General features: G+C 41.5%; 1 protein-coding gene across 1 annotated transcript; it reads right to left on the bottom strand.

The window, feature by feature from the left end:
* Positions 1–4,603: 4,603 nt before the first annotated feature.
* Positions 4,604–9,780, bottom strand: LOC129841181 (zinc finger protein 34-like). Its single transcript, XM_055909330.1, has 3 exons — positions 9,293–9,780; positions 6,440–6,570; positions 4,604–6,254 (listed from the first exon to the last, which is right to left on the bottom strand). Exons 1-3 carry the CDS (start codon positions 9,549–9,551, stop codon positions 5,058–5,060), a joined length of 1,587 nt encoding a protein of 528 aa, XP_055765305.1. The 5' UTR covers positions 9,552–9,780; the 3' UTR covers positions 4,604–5,057.
* Positions 9,781–12,845: the final 3,065 nt, after the last annotated feature.

Raw genomic sequence — 12,845 nt, 5'->3', positions numbered from 1 at the left:
TTACCTGACAATGGAAAGCAGAACAGTAACGTTAGCTAGCTAACGTTGTAGGCTTGTAGTTCATAAGTGTAAACTTAATATCACAACCATTTAATACGGACTCCAGCGATTTAAAAAAATAAAACTTTGCTTGTTTAATAGCGAGATCCCAAGTATAAATACACTGAAGTACACACACTTTCTCAATACTTTTGGAGTTCACTGTATATCACAATTTCTTTATTATTTGCCCTTGTAGAGTAAACTCTGTGTACCGTCTCACCCCTATAGGTCCCTGCAAAATATGGAATCTATACATAAATGTGCCTTAAAACTAACAAAGTACTGGACATCCAACTTGTTCAGGTGAGATATAATCATATTTTATTATCTATGTTCTAAAGCTGTAGATATACTTTGCAGTAGTTTCATAATCTTTTAACAGCATAACAGCACCCGCATGGAGAAGGAAGGACTGATCAGAAGTCTGCAGTTCCTGGAAGGGAAGAATGTGAAAATAGGTGCCATTGTCACCCGACGGACACCCTTCGATCCAGAAATACCTGCTAGTGGAATGACCAACAATCACTCATATAGCAAAAGGTGTATACATGAATAGAATTGTAATTTGAATGTGAACATCATCAAGTAACAATAGACTGCTGACAGGTGACATTATTTTTTTTTTATTTCACCTTTATTTAACCAGGTAGGCAAGCTCATTTACAATTGCGACCTGGCCAAGATAAAACAAAGCAGTTCGACACATACAACAACACAGAGTTACACATGGAGTAAAACAAACATCCAGTCAATAATACAATAGAAAAATAAGTCTAAATACAATGTGAGCAAGGGAGGTGAAGGCAAAAAAAGGCCATGATGGCAAAGTAAATACAATATAGCAAGTAAAACACTGGAATGGTAGATTTGCAGTGGAAGAATGTGCAAAGTAGAGATAGAAATAATGGGGTGCAAAGGAGCAAAATAAATAAATACAGTAGGGAAAGAGGTAGTTGTTTGGGCTAAATTATAGATGGGCTATGTACAGGTGCAGTAATCTGTGAGCTGCTCTGACAGCTGGTGCTTAAAGCTAGTGAGGGAGATAAGTGTTTCCAGTTTCAGAGATTTTTGTAGTTCGTTCCAGTCATTGGCAGCAGAGAACTGGAAGGAGAGGCGGCCAAAGGAAGAATTGGTTTTGGGGGTGACCAGAGAGATATACCTGCTGGAGCGCGTGCTACAGGTGGGTGCTGCTACGGTCACCAGCGAGCTGAGATAAGGGGGGACTTTACCTAGCAGGGTCTTGTAGATGACCTGGAGCCAGTGGGTTTGGCGACGAGTATGAAGCGAAGGCCAGCCAACGAGAGCATATAGGTCGCAGTGGTGGGTAGTATATGAAGCTTTGGTGACAAAACGGATGGCACTGTGAAAGACTGCATCCAATTTATTGAGTAGGGTTTGGAGGCTATTTTGTAAATGACATCACCGAAGTCGAGGATTGGTAGGATGGTCAGTTTTACAAGGGTATGTTTGGCAGCATGAGTGAAGGATGCTTTGTTGCGGAATAGGAAGCCAATTCTAGATTTAACTTTGGATTGGAGATGTTTGATGTGAGTCTGGAAGGAGAGTTTACAGTCTAACCAGACACCTAGGTATTTGTAGTTGTCCACATATTCTAAGTCAGAGCCGTCCAGAGTAGTGATGTTGGACAGGCGGGCAGGTGCAGGCAGCGATCGGTTGAAGAGCATGCATTTAGTTTTACTTGTATTTAAGAGCAATTGGAGGCCACGGAAGGAGAGTTGTATGGCATTGAAGCTCGTCTGGATGGTTGTTAACACAGTGTCCAAAGAAGGGCCAGAAGTATACAGAATGGTGTCGTCTGCGTAGAGGTGGATCAGAGACTCGCCAGCAGCAAGAACGACATCAATGATGTATACAGAGAAGAGAGTCGGTCCAAGAATTGAACCCTGTGGCACCCCCATAGAGACTGCCAGAGGCCCGGACAACAGACCCTCCGATTTGACACACTGAACTCTATCAGAGAAGTAGTTGGTGAACCAGGCAAGGCAATCATTTGAGAAACCAAGGCTATCGAGTCTGCCGATGAGGATGTGGTGATTGACAGAGTCGAAAGCCTTGGCCAGGTCAATGAATACGGCTGCACAGTATTATTTCTTATCGATGGGGGTTAAGATGTCCTTTAGGACCTTGAGCGTGGCTGAGGTGCACCCATGACCAGCTCTGAAACCAGATTGCATAGCGGAGAAGGTATGGTGCGATTCGAAATGGTCGGTAATCTGTTTGTTGACTTGGCTTTCAAAGACCTTAGAAAGGCAGGGTAGGATAGATAGATATAGGTCTGTAGCAGTTTGGGTCAAGAGTGTCCCCCCCTTTGAAGAGGGGGATGACCGCAGCTGCTTTCCAATCTTTGGGAATCTCAGACGACACAAAATTTCTTGGAGACTGCAGCATAACTGTTGTTTAATGTTTATGGTAAATCATTATTTGGGGGGGATTTTTGATTCTATTTAGTTACATTTATTCTGTTAACAAATCGGTTCAGCTCAGGGAAACCCTGCAATGATACGGAAATAGCCAAGTCGGTCAACACAGAGTCAATTTTGTATTTAATTTAAACCAAAATAGTCATACATTCACGTAACGTGTAGTACAGTACAGTCTGTTTCTGGTTGTGGTTAACAGTGTTGTTCCCGAGCTCAGAGTTGAGGACGCCGTCCTATCGACTGACCTCCTTTACGTCACATGTAGTCCTGACCTGCTCGGTGATGTCGTCCCCTGGGACATTGGCTGCACCAGTCTGGGTCTGGGAATCCAAGATGGCCGCCCAGTCTTCTCTGTTAGCTTCCAGCCAACAAACATGGCAGCGAGAACTCTACATATGGAGTTTGAGTCAATTACCTGGCCAAGTTCATACATTGTGTTTTTATATGTAAACATAAGTTGTATTGATTTCATTTTATGAATGAAGAAAATTAAGCCAGGTGCATCACTATTCCCATTGAAGATATATTACTGTTTGTAGAAAATAAGTATTTCTCCCTTACCTTGCTCCCTCATCTTAAGTCCACTCAATGCTCTGATCCGTCCTCTATCGTCTCCGCTTTGACCAGCAGCAGATCAGGCTTCCCATCCTCCATGTCTACTGACTGTAAGAGATACAGAGTGAGAGGATGTTGGATCAAGACATCTGATATGAGCACCCTGCTATGGAGCATCTTCTGAATGGGTAATGAGGGATTGCTATGAGTACTATGCAAACATGTTAGTTGATTTGATTACTTGACACTCTTTAATGGTTTTATCATTCAAAAGGCATGAGTCTGGTTGTCCTCCATCACCATGGGGGTTCCCTAGAACCTCCTCACACCCCTCCTCCTACACCAGCATCACCTCTGGACTCTCCTCCTCCTGGAAGAGACAGGTGATACAGATTACACAGACATACACTCCTTCAGGTACATACTGTACACACACACATACAGATAATAAATACACTTTCAACATGGAGTGTTTACTCATCCCCACTATGTTTGAGGCCTATACTGTAGTTACAGAATGATTTCATCATATGATGTGGGTAAATCAAGGTTACGGGAAAATGTTGGGTAGGCTGGGCTCTCAAACCCTGGCGGGTAGCCAGTCTAGGGTATGAACAATTCCAAAGCCACAAGACCAGGGAGATACAGGAGTCCCATCTCCCAAACAGCTGGAAAGGCAGGTGAAGGCTGCAACTGCATGGACTCTACTGTTTTTATTTAACTAGGCAAGTCAGTTAATCATTTTTCAATGACAGCCTAGGAACAGTGGGTTAACTGCCTTGCCCAGGGACAGAACAACAGATTTTTACCTTGTCAGCTTGAGGATTCGATCTGGCAACCTTTCGGTTACTAGTCCAACGCTCTAACCACTAGGCTACCTGCCGCCCTGTAAGTCACTGGATAAGAGCTCAAATCTAAATGTAAATATGAGTCAGCTATGTCATCTTCAGACAAACCTGGCTAAACTATTTTGACGTGTACAGTAGTGTGTGGTAGAGCAGGGATGCTAAACCGAAATTGTAGACAAACCGACAATACCGATCACTTATCGCAGGCATTTGGCTGATAGGCATATCATTCATTACAATAAGTAGCCTATGAAATGTGAAGATTGAAATGAAATACGTTTTCTAAAGTGACTATGCATAGATAATAAACAGAGAGTAGCAGCAGCGTAAAAGTGGGTTCTGGGTAGCCCTTTGATTAGCTGTTCAGGAGTCATGGCTTGGGGGTAGAAGCTGTTGGTTAACGGGACAATTGATGGCTTCAACCATTGAACTAGTAGTAGTTTAAATTACATATTTTTTTAACTGTGGTGCATATTGTTATAAACGTATTGTTCTATTTATAGTAATCGCATCAATTCAGGTAATTTATCGCGATATGGATTTTTGTCCATAACGCTCAACTCTAATGTGTGGGTAAGTGTAGGTATATTTAGTGTATATTGGTATATTGGTATATTAGTGTATATTGGTTATAAAGAACTATTGGGAGTATGCAGAATAGTGAGTTCAGATGTGATATATACTAGAGAGTCCCAATGAAAGTTTTGGAATAAAAAATAATGTTTTGTGTTTATTAAACATAAAAAAGTGTTACATACACCATATGAAAACTACACATACAGGTCTCAACTAAAAATCTGCCTGAACTTGATCAACTGCATTCACTTTCTCATTAAAGTAGTATGAAACAGGCATTTGTGAACATATAGCGTACACAGTACAAACACAATATGTAACAGACTTCAGGCTCATACAGTATATGCCTTATATATTCCACAATGGAACTTGCACTTCAACACGGTTGTAGAAATTGACCCACTCCTGCTGTTTACTTTGTGCATCTACTTTATCTCACTGAGTCCAATGCAGGTTTTGATCTGAACATCATAAGCTATTGAGTGGAATGGTACTTTCTATGTTATGGAGTAGAATGTTTTTTCTGCTATTGTATCCTGAGGTAGCTCCTCTCTGAGAACCTCTTCCTGCAGTGCGTACAGGCGAAAGGCTTTTCTCACACGTGGACCTTCAGGTGCATCTTCAGCTGCTGCTGTTGGGAGAACCTCTTCTCACATTGGGGGCAGCTGTAGGGTTTCTCCCCTGTGTGGACCCTCTGGTGCCTCTTCAGGTCTCCAGCCTGGGCGAAGCGCATGTGACACTGGGTACAGTTGAAGGGTTTTTCCCCTGTGTGGACCCTCTGGTGCCTCTTCAAGTTGCCAGCCTCGGTGAAGCGCATGTGACACTTGGTACAGCTGAAGGGCTTCTCCCCTGTGTGGACCCTCTGGTGGATCTCCACCTTCTGGGGGCAGCTGAAGCCTTTGTTACAGAACATGCAGAGGAACCGTTTCTCTTTACTACTGCCTGATGTGGCTCCCCCTCCCTGAGCCTGGGCTCTAGCCCTGTCATTTGAGTTCAATTCCTGATCAAAAAGGATGCTTCTGTGTGAATCTGAAGGCCCCATCGATGTGGACAGTAGGTCGCAATCCCTGAACGAGTGTAAAGGGGAGTGGGTCGCGACATTAAGATTTGTCTCTATACTTTCCCTGTAATCTAAGAAATCTCTGCCCTGTGAGTGTCCATCTCCTAGGTGACTATCTGCATTCCATGTGGGAGGAATGTCGCCCTCCACTTTCACAGTTACTTCATCTACAACCAGATCCTCTCCTTTCTTATCTAGGCACCCTTCAGAGTATACACTACTATTGTACTGGTTCCAGTCCCCTCTAGACAGATCAGTCTGTGTCTCTAAACCCAAGGATATGTTGCCAGGGTCCATCTCTGTAGTGTAAGAACAAGACAGATCATCACCACCAGTGTCTAACGTGTCACCATCAGCACAGGAATGAACAGTCTTCTGGCTCTGGTGAAATACCGGTAAATACTCTGAGCCAGGAGCAGGAGGACAGCCCAGTCTCCCCGGCCCCAATCTCTCTGGGTCTGATCTGTGGTCAGATCCTGTGTGTAAGAGCCTGTGTGTTACAGTTAAAATCTTGGTGTCTGTCTCTGACTTGAGGACAGCGTTCAGCGTTCCATTGACCTCCGTGATGCTGCGTCGGATCCTGGGCTGCGCCGGGGAGGGTGGGGGGTCCTCCGTGGCTACAGGGGGCTCTCCTGCCGCTCCAGTCTGGATGTCTCGGCTGTGCTGTGAGTCCTCCTCTCCTTCAGACCTCTCCTGCTTGACCCCAGGACCTGCAGTCTCTGCATCTGCTGGCTGACACAAGAAGAGAGGAGGTTATTTAACCGGTACATGAGTTAAATTGGATAACAATGTCATAGGGAAGTCTCACAATCTCCTCTATGGCAGATAAATATGGATGTACATGAATAGCTGAAGGAAGTCTTTCTGAAATAAACAGGCTACATTTGATGTACTGTAACTTTCTATGTTACACTAACCTCTACCATGATAATATGCTGGGTTGAGGTTCCACTCCCCTCATCAACAGTGATTGGTTGGTCACCTCTCCATGTATTGTGTCCCACTGGCTTCACAAAGCTCCTCTGGCCTCCAGTGAGATGTCCTTCACCTGAGAGAGTGATTGTGGGAAAAGAGGTGGTTAAGTTATGTACTGTTAATGCTCAATGGTACATTTTACACTGTTGACTGTTTTGACACTGTCTAGATTTGGCAAGGATGTAAGATAACACTTCTCATAACTTTTTGATATACTATTTATAGATCAATTGATTATGTTCCATGCATCACATTGTTTTAATTGAGTAAATAATAAGAAATGTACTAAATCATGAATCTGATTAGAATATGATATTGTGCAAGATAGCTAAGTATTCAGCGGAATTATTGCATACTAGAGGTCGACCGATTAATCGGAATGGCCGATTAATTAGGGCCGATTTCAAGTTTTCATAACAATCGGAAATCGGTATTTTTGGACACCGATTTGGCCGATTTTTAAAAAATATATATATTTTTACACCTTTATTCATCTTTATTTAACTAGGCAAGTCAGTTAAGAACACATTCTTATTTTCAATGACGGCCTAGGAACGGTGGGTTAACTGCCTCGTTCAGGGGCAGAACGACAGATTTTTACCTTGTCAGCTCAGGGGATTCAATCTTGCAACCTTACAGTTAACTAGTCCAATGCTCTAACCACCTGATTACATTGCACTCCGCGAGGAGCCTGCCTGTTACGCGAATGCAGTAAGAAGCCAAAGTAAGTTGCTAGCTAGCATTAAACTTATCTTATAAAAAATCTATCAATCAATCATAATCACTAGTTAACTACACATGGTTGATGATATTACTAGTTTATCTAGCGTGTCCTGCGTTGCATATAATCGATGCGGTGCGTATCGTTGCTCCAATGTGTACCTAACCATCAATGCCTTTCTTAAAATCAATACACAGAAGTATATATTTTTAAACCTGCATATTTATCTAAAAGAAATCCAGGTTAGCAGGCAATATTAACCAGGTGAAATTGTGTCACTTCTCTTGCGTTCATTGCACGCAGAGTCAGTGTATATGCAACAGTTTGGGCTGCCTAATTTGCCAGAATTTTCCGTAATTATGACATAACATTGAAGGTTGTGCAATGTAACAGGAATATTTAGACTTATGGATGCCACCCGTTAGATAAAATACGTAACGGTTCCGTATTTCACTGAAAGAATAAACGTCTTGTTTTCGAGATGATAGTTTCCGGATTCGACCATATTAATGACCTAAGGCTTGTATTTCTGTGTGTTATTATGTTATAATTAAGTCTATGATTTGATAGAGCAGTCTGACTGAGCGGTGGTAGGCAGCAGGCTCGTAAGCATTCATTCAACAGCACTTTTGTGCGTTTTGCCAGCAGCTCTTTGTTGTGCTTCAAGCATTGCACTGTTTATGACTTCAAGCCTATCAACTCCCGAGATTAGGATGGTGTAACCGATGTGAAATGGCTAGCTAGTTAGCGGGGTGCGTGCTAATAGCGTTTCAAACATCACTCGCTCTGAGACTTGGAGTGGTTGTTCCCTTTGCTCTGCATGGGTAACGCTGCTTCGAGGGTGGCTGTTGTCGATGTGTTCCTGGTTCGAACCCAGGTAGGAGCGAGGAGAGGGACGGAAGTTTTACTGTTACACTTGCAACACTGAAGTGCCTATAAGAACATCCAATAGTCAAAGGTTAATGAAATACAAATGGTATAGAGAGAAATAGTCCTATAATTCCTATAATAACTACAACCTAAAACTTCTTACCTGGGAATATTGAAGACTCATTTTAAAAAGAGCCACCAGCTTTCTCATGTTCTGAGCAAGGAACTTAAACGTTAGCTTTCTTACATGGCACATATTGCACTTTTACTTTCTTCTCCAACACTTTGTTTTTGCATTATTTAAACCAAATTGAACATGTTTCATTATTTATTTGAGGCTAAATTGATTTTATTGATGTATTATATTGAGTTAAAATAAGTGTTCATTCAGTATTTTTGTAATTGTCATTATTACAAAACATTTTTTTTTATTTTTTTTAATAAATCAGCCGATTAATCGGTATCGGCTTTTTTGGCCCTCCAATAATCGGTATCGGCGTTAAAATCATAGTCGGTAGACCTCTATTGCATACTATCCCAAAAAAACTGACAGACCCAACTGACAGACCCAATTCTGGATAACTAACCATTATGTGGTTAACCAACCTGATATCAGAGAATTTTGTAATATTCTGCATGTAATTCTGAGACACTTCATTTATTATGACATGTTACGTTTTGTATGGTATGGATTAATTTGTGGCTGTCCATCACCCATTTCATATAACATGTTACAATTTGTATTATACGTTACGAATTTGCTAAACTTACAGTAGTGTTACGAATTTGCAAAATGTATGATATGTTATGAATTCTATCAAGGTGCCTAACGTTAGCTAGGCTAGCGGTTAAGGTTAGAGTTTAGTTAAAGGGGTAGGGTTAGGGGAAGGGTTAGCTAACATGCTAAGTAGTTGCTAAAAAGTAGTAAGTAGTTGAAAAGTTGCTAATTAGGTAAAATGCTAAAGTTGTTCGTGATGAAATTCAAACTCGCAACCTTTGGGTTTACTTTATACGTCCCGACCATCTGTCTTATGTAACTATACCAAACATAACAGTTAATACTAATTTTGAGTGTCTCGGATTTACATTTACAATGTTACGTCTAGTCTATGAAACCAAGCTGGGTTAATGCATCTAAAGTCACACATGCACAGAGGGGAACGGGGCGACAAACCCTGCAGCCTCGGACTTCTGCTAAATGTACCTCTTGCCATTCCTCTGTATCGATCGATGATCTTTCCACTACTGGGCGGACTGGGGAGGACGCGCTCCCGTTCCAGTAGTTGTAGCTGTAGTTTCCTCCGCAACGCCCTGTTTTGTTTTTGGCTTTGAGAAATTTCCAAACGAAACACTGCATAGTCGTCGTCTACGAGTTTACAGATCTCTGCCACGGCTGCATTCGCCAGCACCTCCATAATGGAGGCTATTTGAGTGTGAAAAACCATACCGTTAAAATTAGCCATTGTTAGCAGCTAGTTAGCGAAGAGTTAACGTTAACTAGATAACAAACATCTATCAACCAAGTCCTGTCTCCAAAGCGAATTAAACACTAACGTTACCTGGGGTAAGTATGTGATGCTGTGAAGGTAGTCATATTTTGAGTTCCAGGATGTTAATAAACGTCTAAATAGCAACAATAAAAACGCTAACGTGTATATTTGTCTTGGTCATTATTTACTTCCGTTTAATTCTTATTTGGTGGGGTTTTAGGGTGGACTACATCCAGACATAAAAGGTGTATTGCCGCCTACTACTGGATTGGGGGAAAAATTGAGAAAAAATCTACAAATCTTTAACTGACTTGCCTTAAATAAGGGTTCTATTAAATAAATGAAATCGTGTGGGTGTATACCAATCTCAACCACGAAAAAAATAAATACAAAACAAAAAAGTAAGCCTCAGTCATTCAAAATACATTTAGAGAGGATGGAACTGCTCAAGCCAGTACTCTGCGCAGGATAGGCGACATTGCCACGGGGGATGGGGGGGACGTGTCCCTCCCAATATTCTGAATCGGTTTATTTACAAATATCTTATTCATCCATTTTGTTTTTAAGCATTAGATGACCTGGTGTTATGGTGCATTGATTAGTTAGACAGTTTAAAGCCGTTATTTTAGTGTTTTTTTTGGCCCAAAATGGATCTTTAGAATAAGGTCCTGATCGATATTTACTGGAGGGAGGGGTGGTCCAAAATAGGGGAGGGTTGTATGTTTAAAAAAAAAATAATTGGCACGGGGGGGGGGGGGGGGGGGGGTAGTGCGTTTTTTCACCTGGTTTACATTTACTCTTCTGATCGTATTTTCCCTATAAAAATGGCTTGTCTTACTTTAGATATTATGGTAATAATTTTATAAACGTTTGTAAAGGTCTGGTATGGTGGCTATTATTAAGATTTAGCTACTGCAGACCTATGATATGAAGGTAATGCGCCCCGGCGTTCCAACTGACTCCCGACAGTTGAACTTTAGGTGAGGAAGACTATTTCAGGCTTACCAGAGTTACTCCTATAACCTAACAATATAATGCTTATCTTTATAAAAAATATTTGGATCGAAAATGAACAAATGACCCTCCTTCTGTAGTCTATATGTGTATATCAGCATAACACCGGCATATCTCTATATCTCTTGGATTAGGCATAAAATATATATATATATATATACAGTTGAAGTCAGAAGTTTACATACACCTTAGCCAAAATACATTTAAACTCAGTTTTTTACAACTCCAATTGACTCAAATGATGGCAATTAGCCTATCAGAAGCTTCTAAAGCCATGACATAATTTTCTGGAATTTTCCAAGCTGTTTAAAGGCACAGTCAACTTAGTGTATGTAAACTTCTGAACCACTGGAATTGTGATACAGTGAATTATAAGTGAAATAATCAGTCTTTAAACAATCGTTGGAAAAATGACTTGTGTCATGCACAAAGTAGATGTCCTAACTGACTTGCCGAATCTATAGTTTGTTAACAAGAAATTTGTGGAGTGGTTGAAAAAATAGTTTTTATGACTCCAACCTAAGTGTATGTATGCCTGGGTCTTCTACCCACCCACTGTGTAATTTGTTATAGGCTGTTTTTCAGGACACGTAAATGAGCCACATTTACGTGTCCTTAAAAACAGCTTATAACAAATTACAAAAACACTATTCCTTGTGTTTGACCAACATCCCTCGTCTTTTATTGGCGCTGGCTGCACCAGGTTGGATCTGAATGCATATGGATGTCCGTCAAATTTCTCAAATGTCCAGTAAATAAAAAATATTCTCTGTCATTTTCCTAAAGGAAACTCTGAAATGGCATATTGTTTTTATGAAGATTTTAGAATATTCACATGAAAAGCTGTCACCAATTGGATGGAAACCTAGCTATAGACACCCTAAAAACTGGCAAGTGCGCTAATCCAGTCTCACTTTGATTATGCTTGCACATCATGGTTCACCAGCAGCCCCAAATATCTAAAGAATAAACTACAAGCCAAAAAAGCTTGTAAGAATTGTACTTAAACTCCCCCCTCAATCTCATCTGGAGGTTGAACATTTTTTCATCTCTCTCTGTAATGTGTCTATCTATGTAATCATATACAGTACAGTATATAGAAAAGTACGTGGAGACCCCTTCAAATTAGTGGATTTGGCTATTTCAGTCACACCCGTTTCAACATGGTACCGTCATAGGATGCCACCTTTCCAACAAATTTCTGCCCTGCTAGAGCTGCTCCGGTCAACTGTACATGCTGTTATTGTGAAACAATAAGGAGCAACAACAAGCTCAGTAGTGAAGTGGTAGGCCACACAAGCTCACAGGACAGGACCGCCGAGTGCTGAAGTGCGTAAGAATTGTCTGTCTTTTGCAACACTCACTACCTAGTTCCAAACTGCCTCTGGAAGCAACGTCAGCACAAGAACTGTTCGTCGGGAGCTTTATGAAATGGGTTTCCATGGCCAAGCAGCCGCGCACAAACCTAAGATCACCATGCGCAATGCCAAGCATGGGCTTGAGTGGTGTAAAGCTTGCCACCATTGGACTCTGGAGCAGTGAAAACATTCTCTGGAGTGATAAATCGCGCTTCATCATCTGGCAGTCCGACGGACGAATCTGGTTTTGTCGGATGGCTGTGTGCTCGATTGTATACACCCATCAGCAACGAGTGTGACTGAAATAGCCAAATCCACAGGAGAACGCTTCAGCATACAATGAAATTCTAGACGATTCTGTGCTTCCAACTTTGTGGCAACAGTTTGGGGAAGGCCCTTTCCTGTTTCAGCATGACAATGACCCTGTGCACAAAGTGAGGTCCATATGCAAATATTTCGTCGAGATCGATGTGGAAGAACTTGACTGGCCTTCACTGAGCCCTGACCTCAACCCCATCGAACACCTTTGGGATGAATTGGAATGCCGACTGCAAGCCAGGCCTAATTGCCAAACCAATGCTCTTGTGGCTGAATGGAAGCAAGTCCCCACAGCAATGTTCCAACATCTAGTGGAAAGCCTTCCCAGAAGAGTGGAGGCTGTTATAGTAGCAAAGTAGCAAAGACCAACTGCATATTAATGCCCATGATTTTGGAATGAGATGTTCGATGAGCAGGTGTCCACATACTTTTGGTCATGTAGTGGAAGTATTTATGTAGAAAATAGCGACCACAATGGAAATAAGTCCAGACTTTATTGTGCAATCCTGGTCACTTTAAAAAATATTTGTATTTTTTAAACTGACAAATAAAATCGATCAATCCAAACTGTGCAGTG

Source organism: Salvelinus fontinalis, chromosome 42 (genome assembly GCF_029448725.1).
Source record: "Salvelinus fontinalis isolate EN_2023a chromosome 42, ASM2944872v1, whole genome shotgun sequence".
Lineage (NCBI taxonomy): Eukaryota > Metazoa > Chordata > Actinopteri > Salmoniformes > Salmonidae > Salvelinus > Salvelinus fontinalis.
Note: the sequence above shows the minus strand (reverse complement) of the source record. Positions and strands in the feature narration are given on the sequence as shown.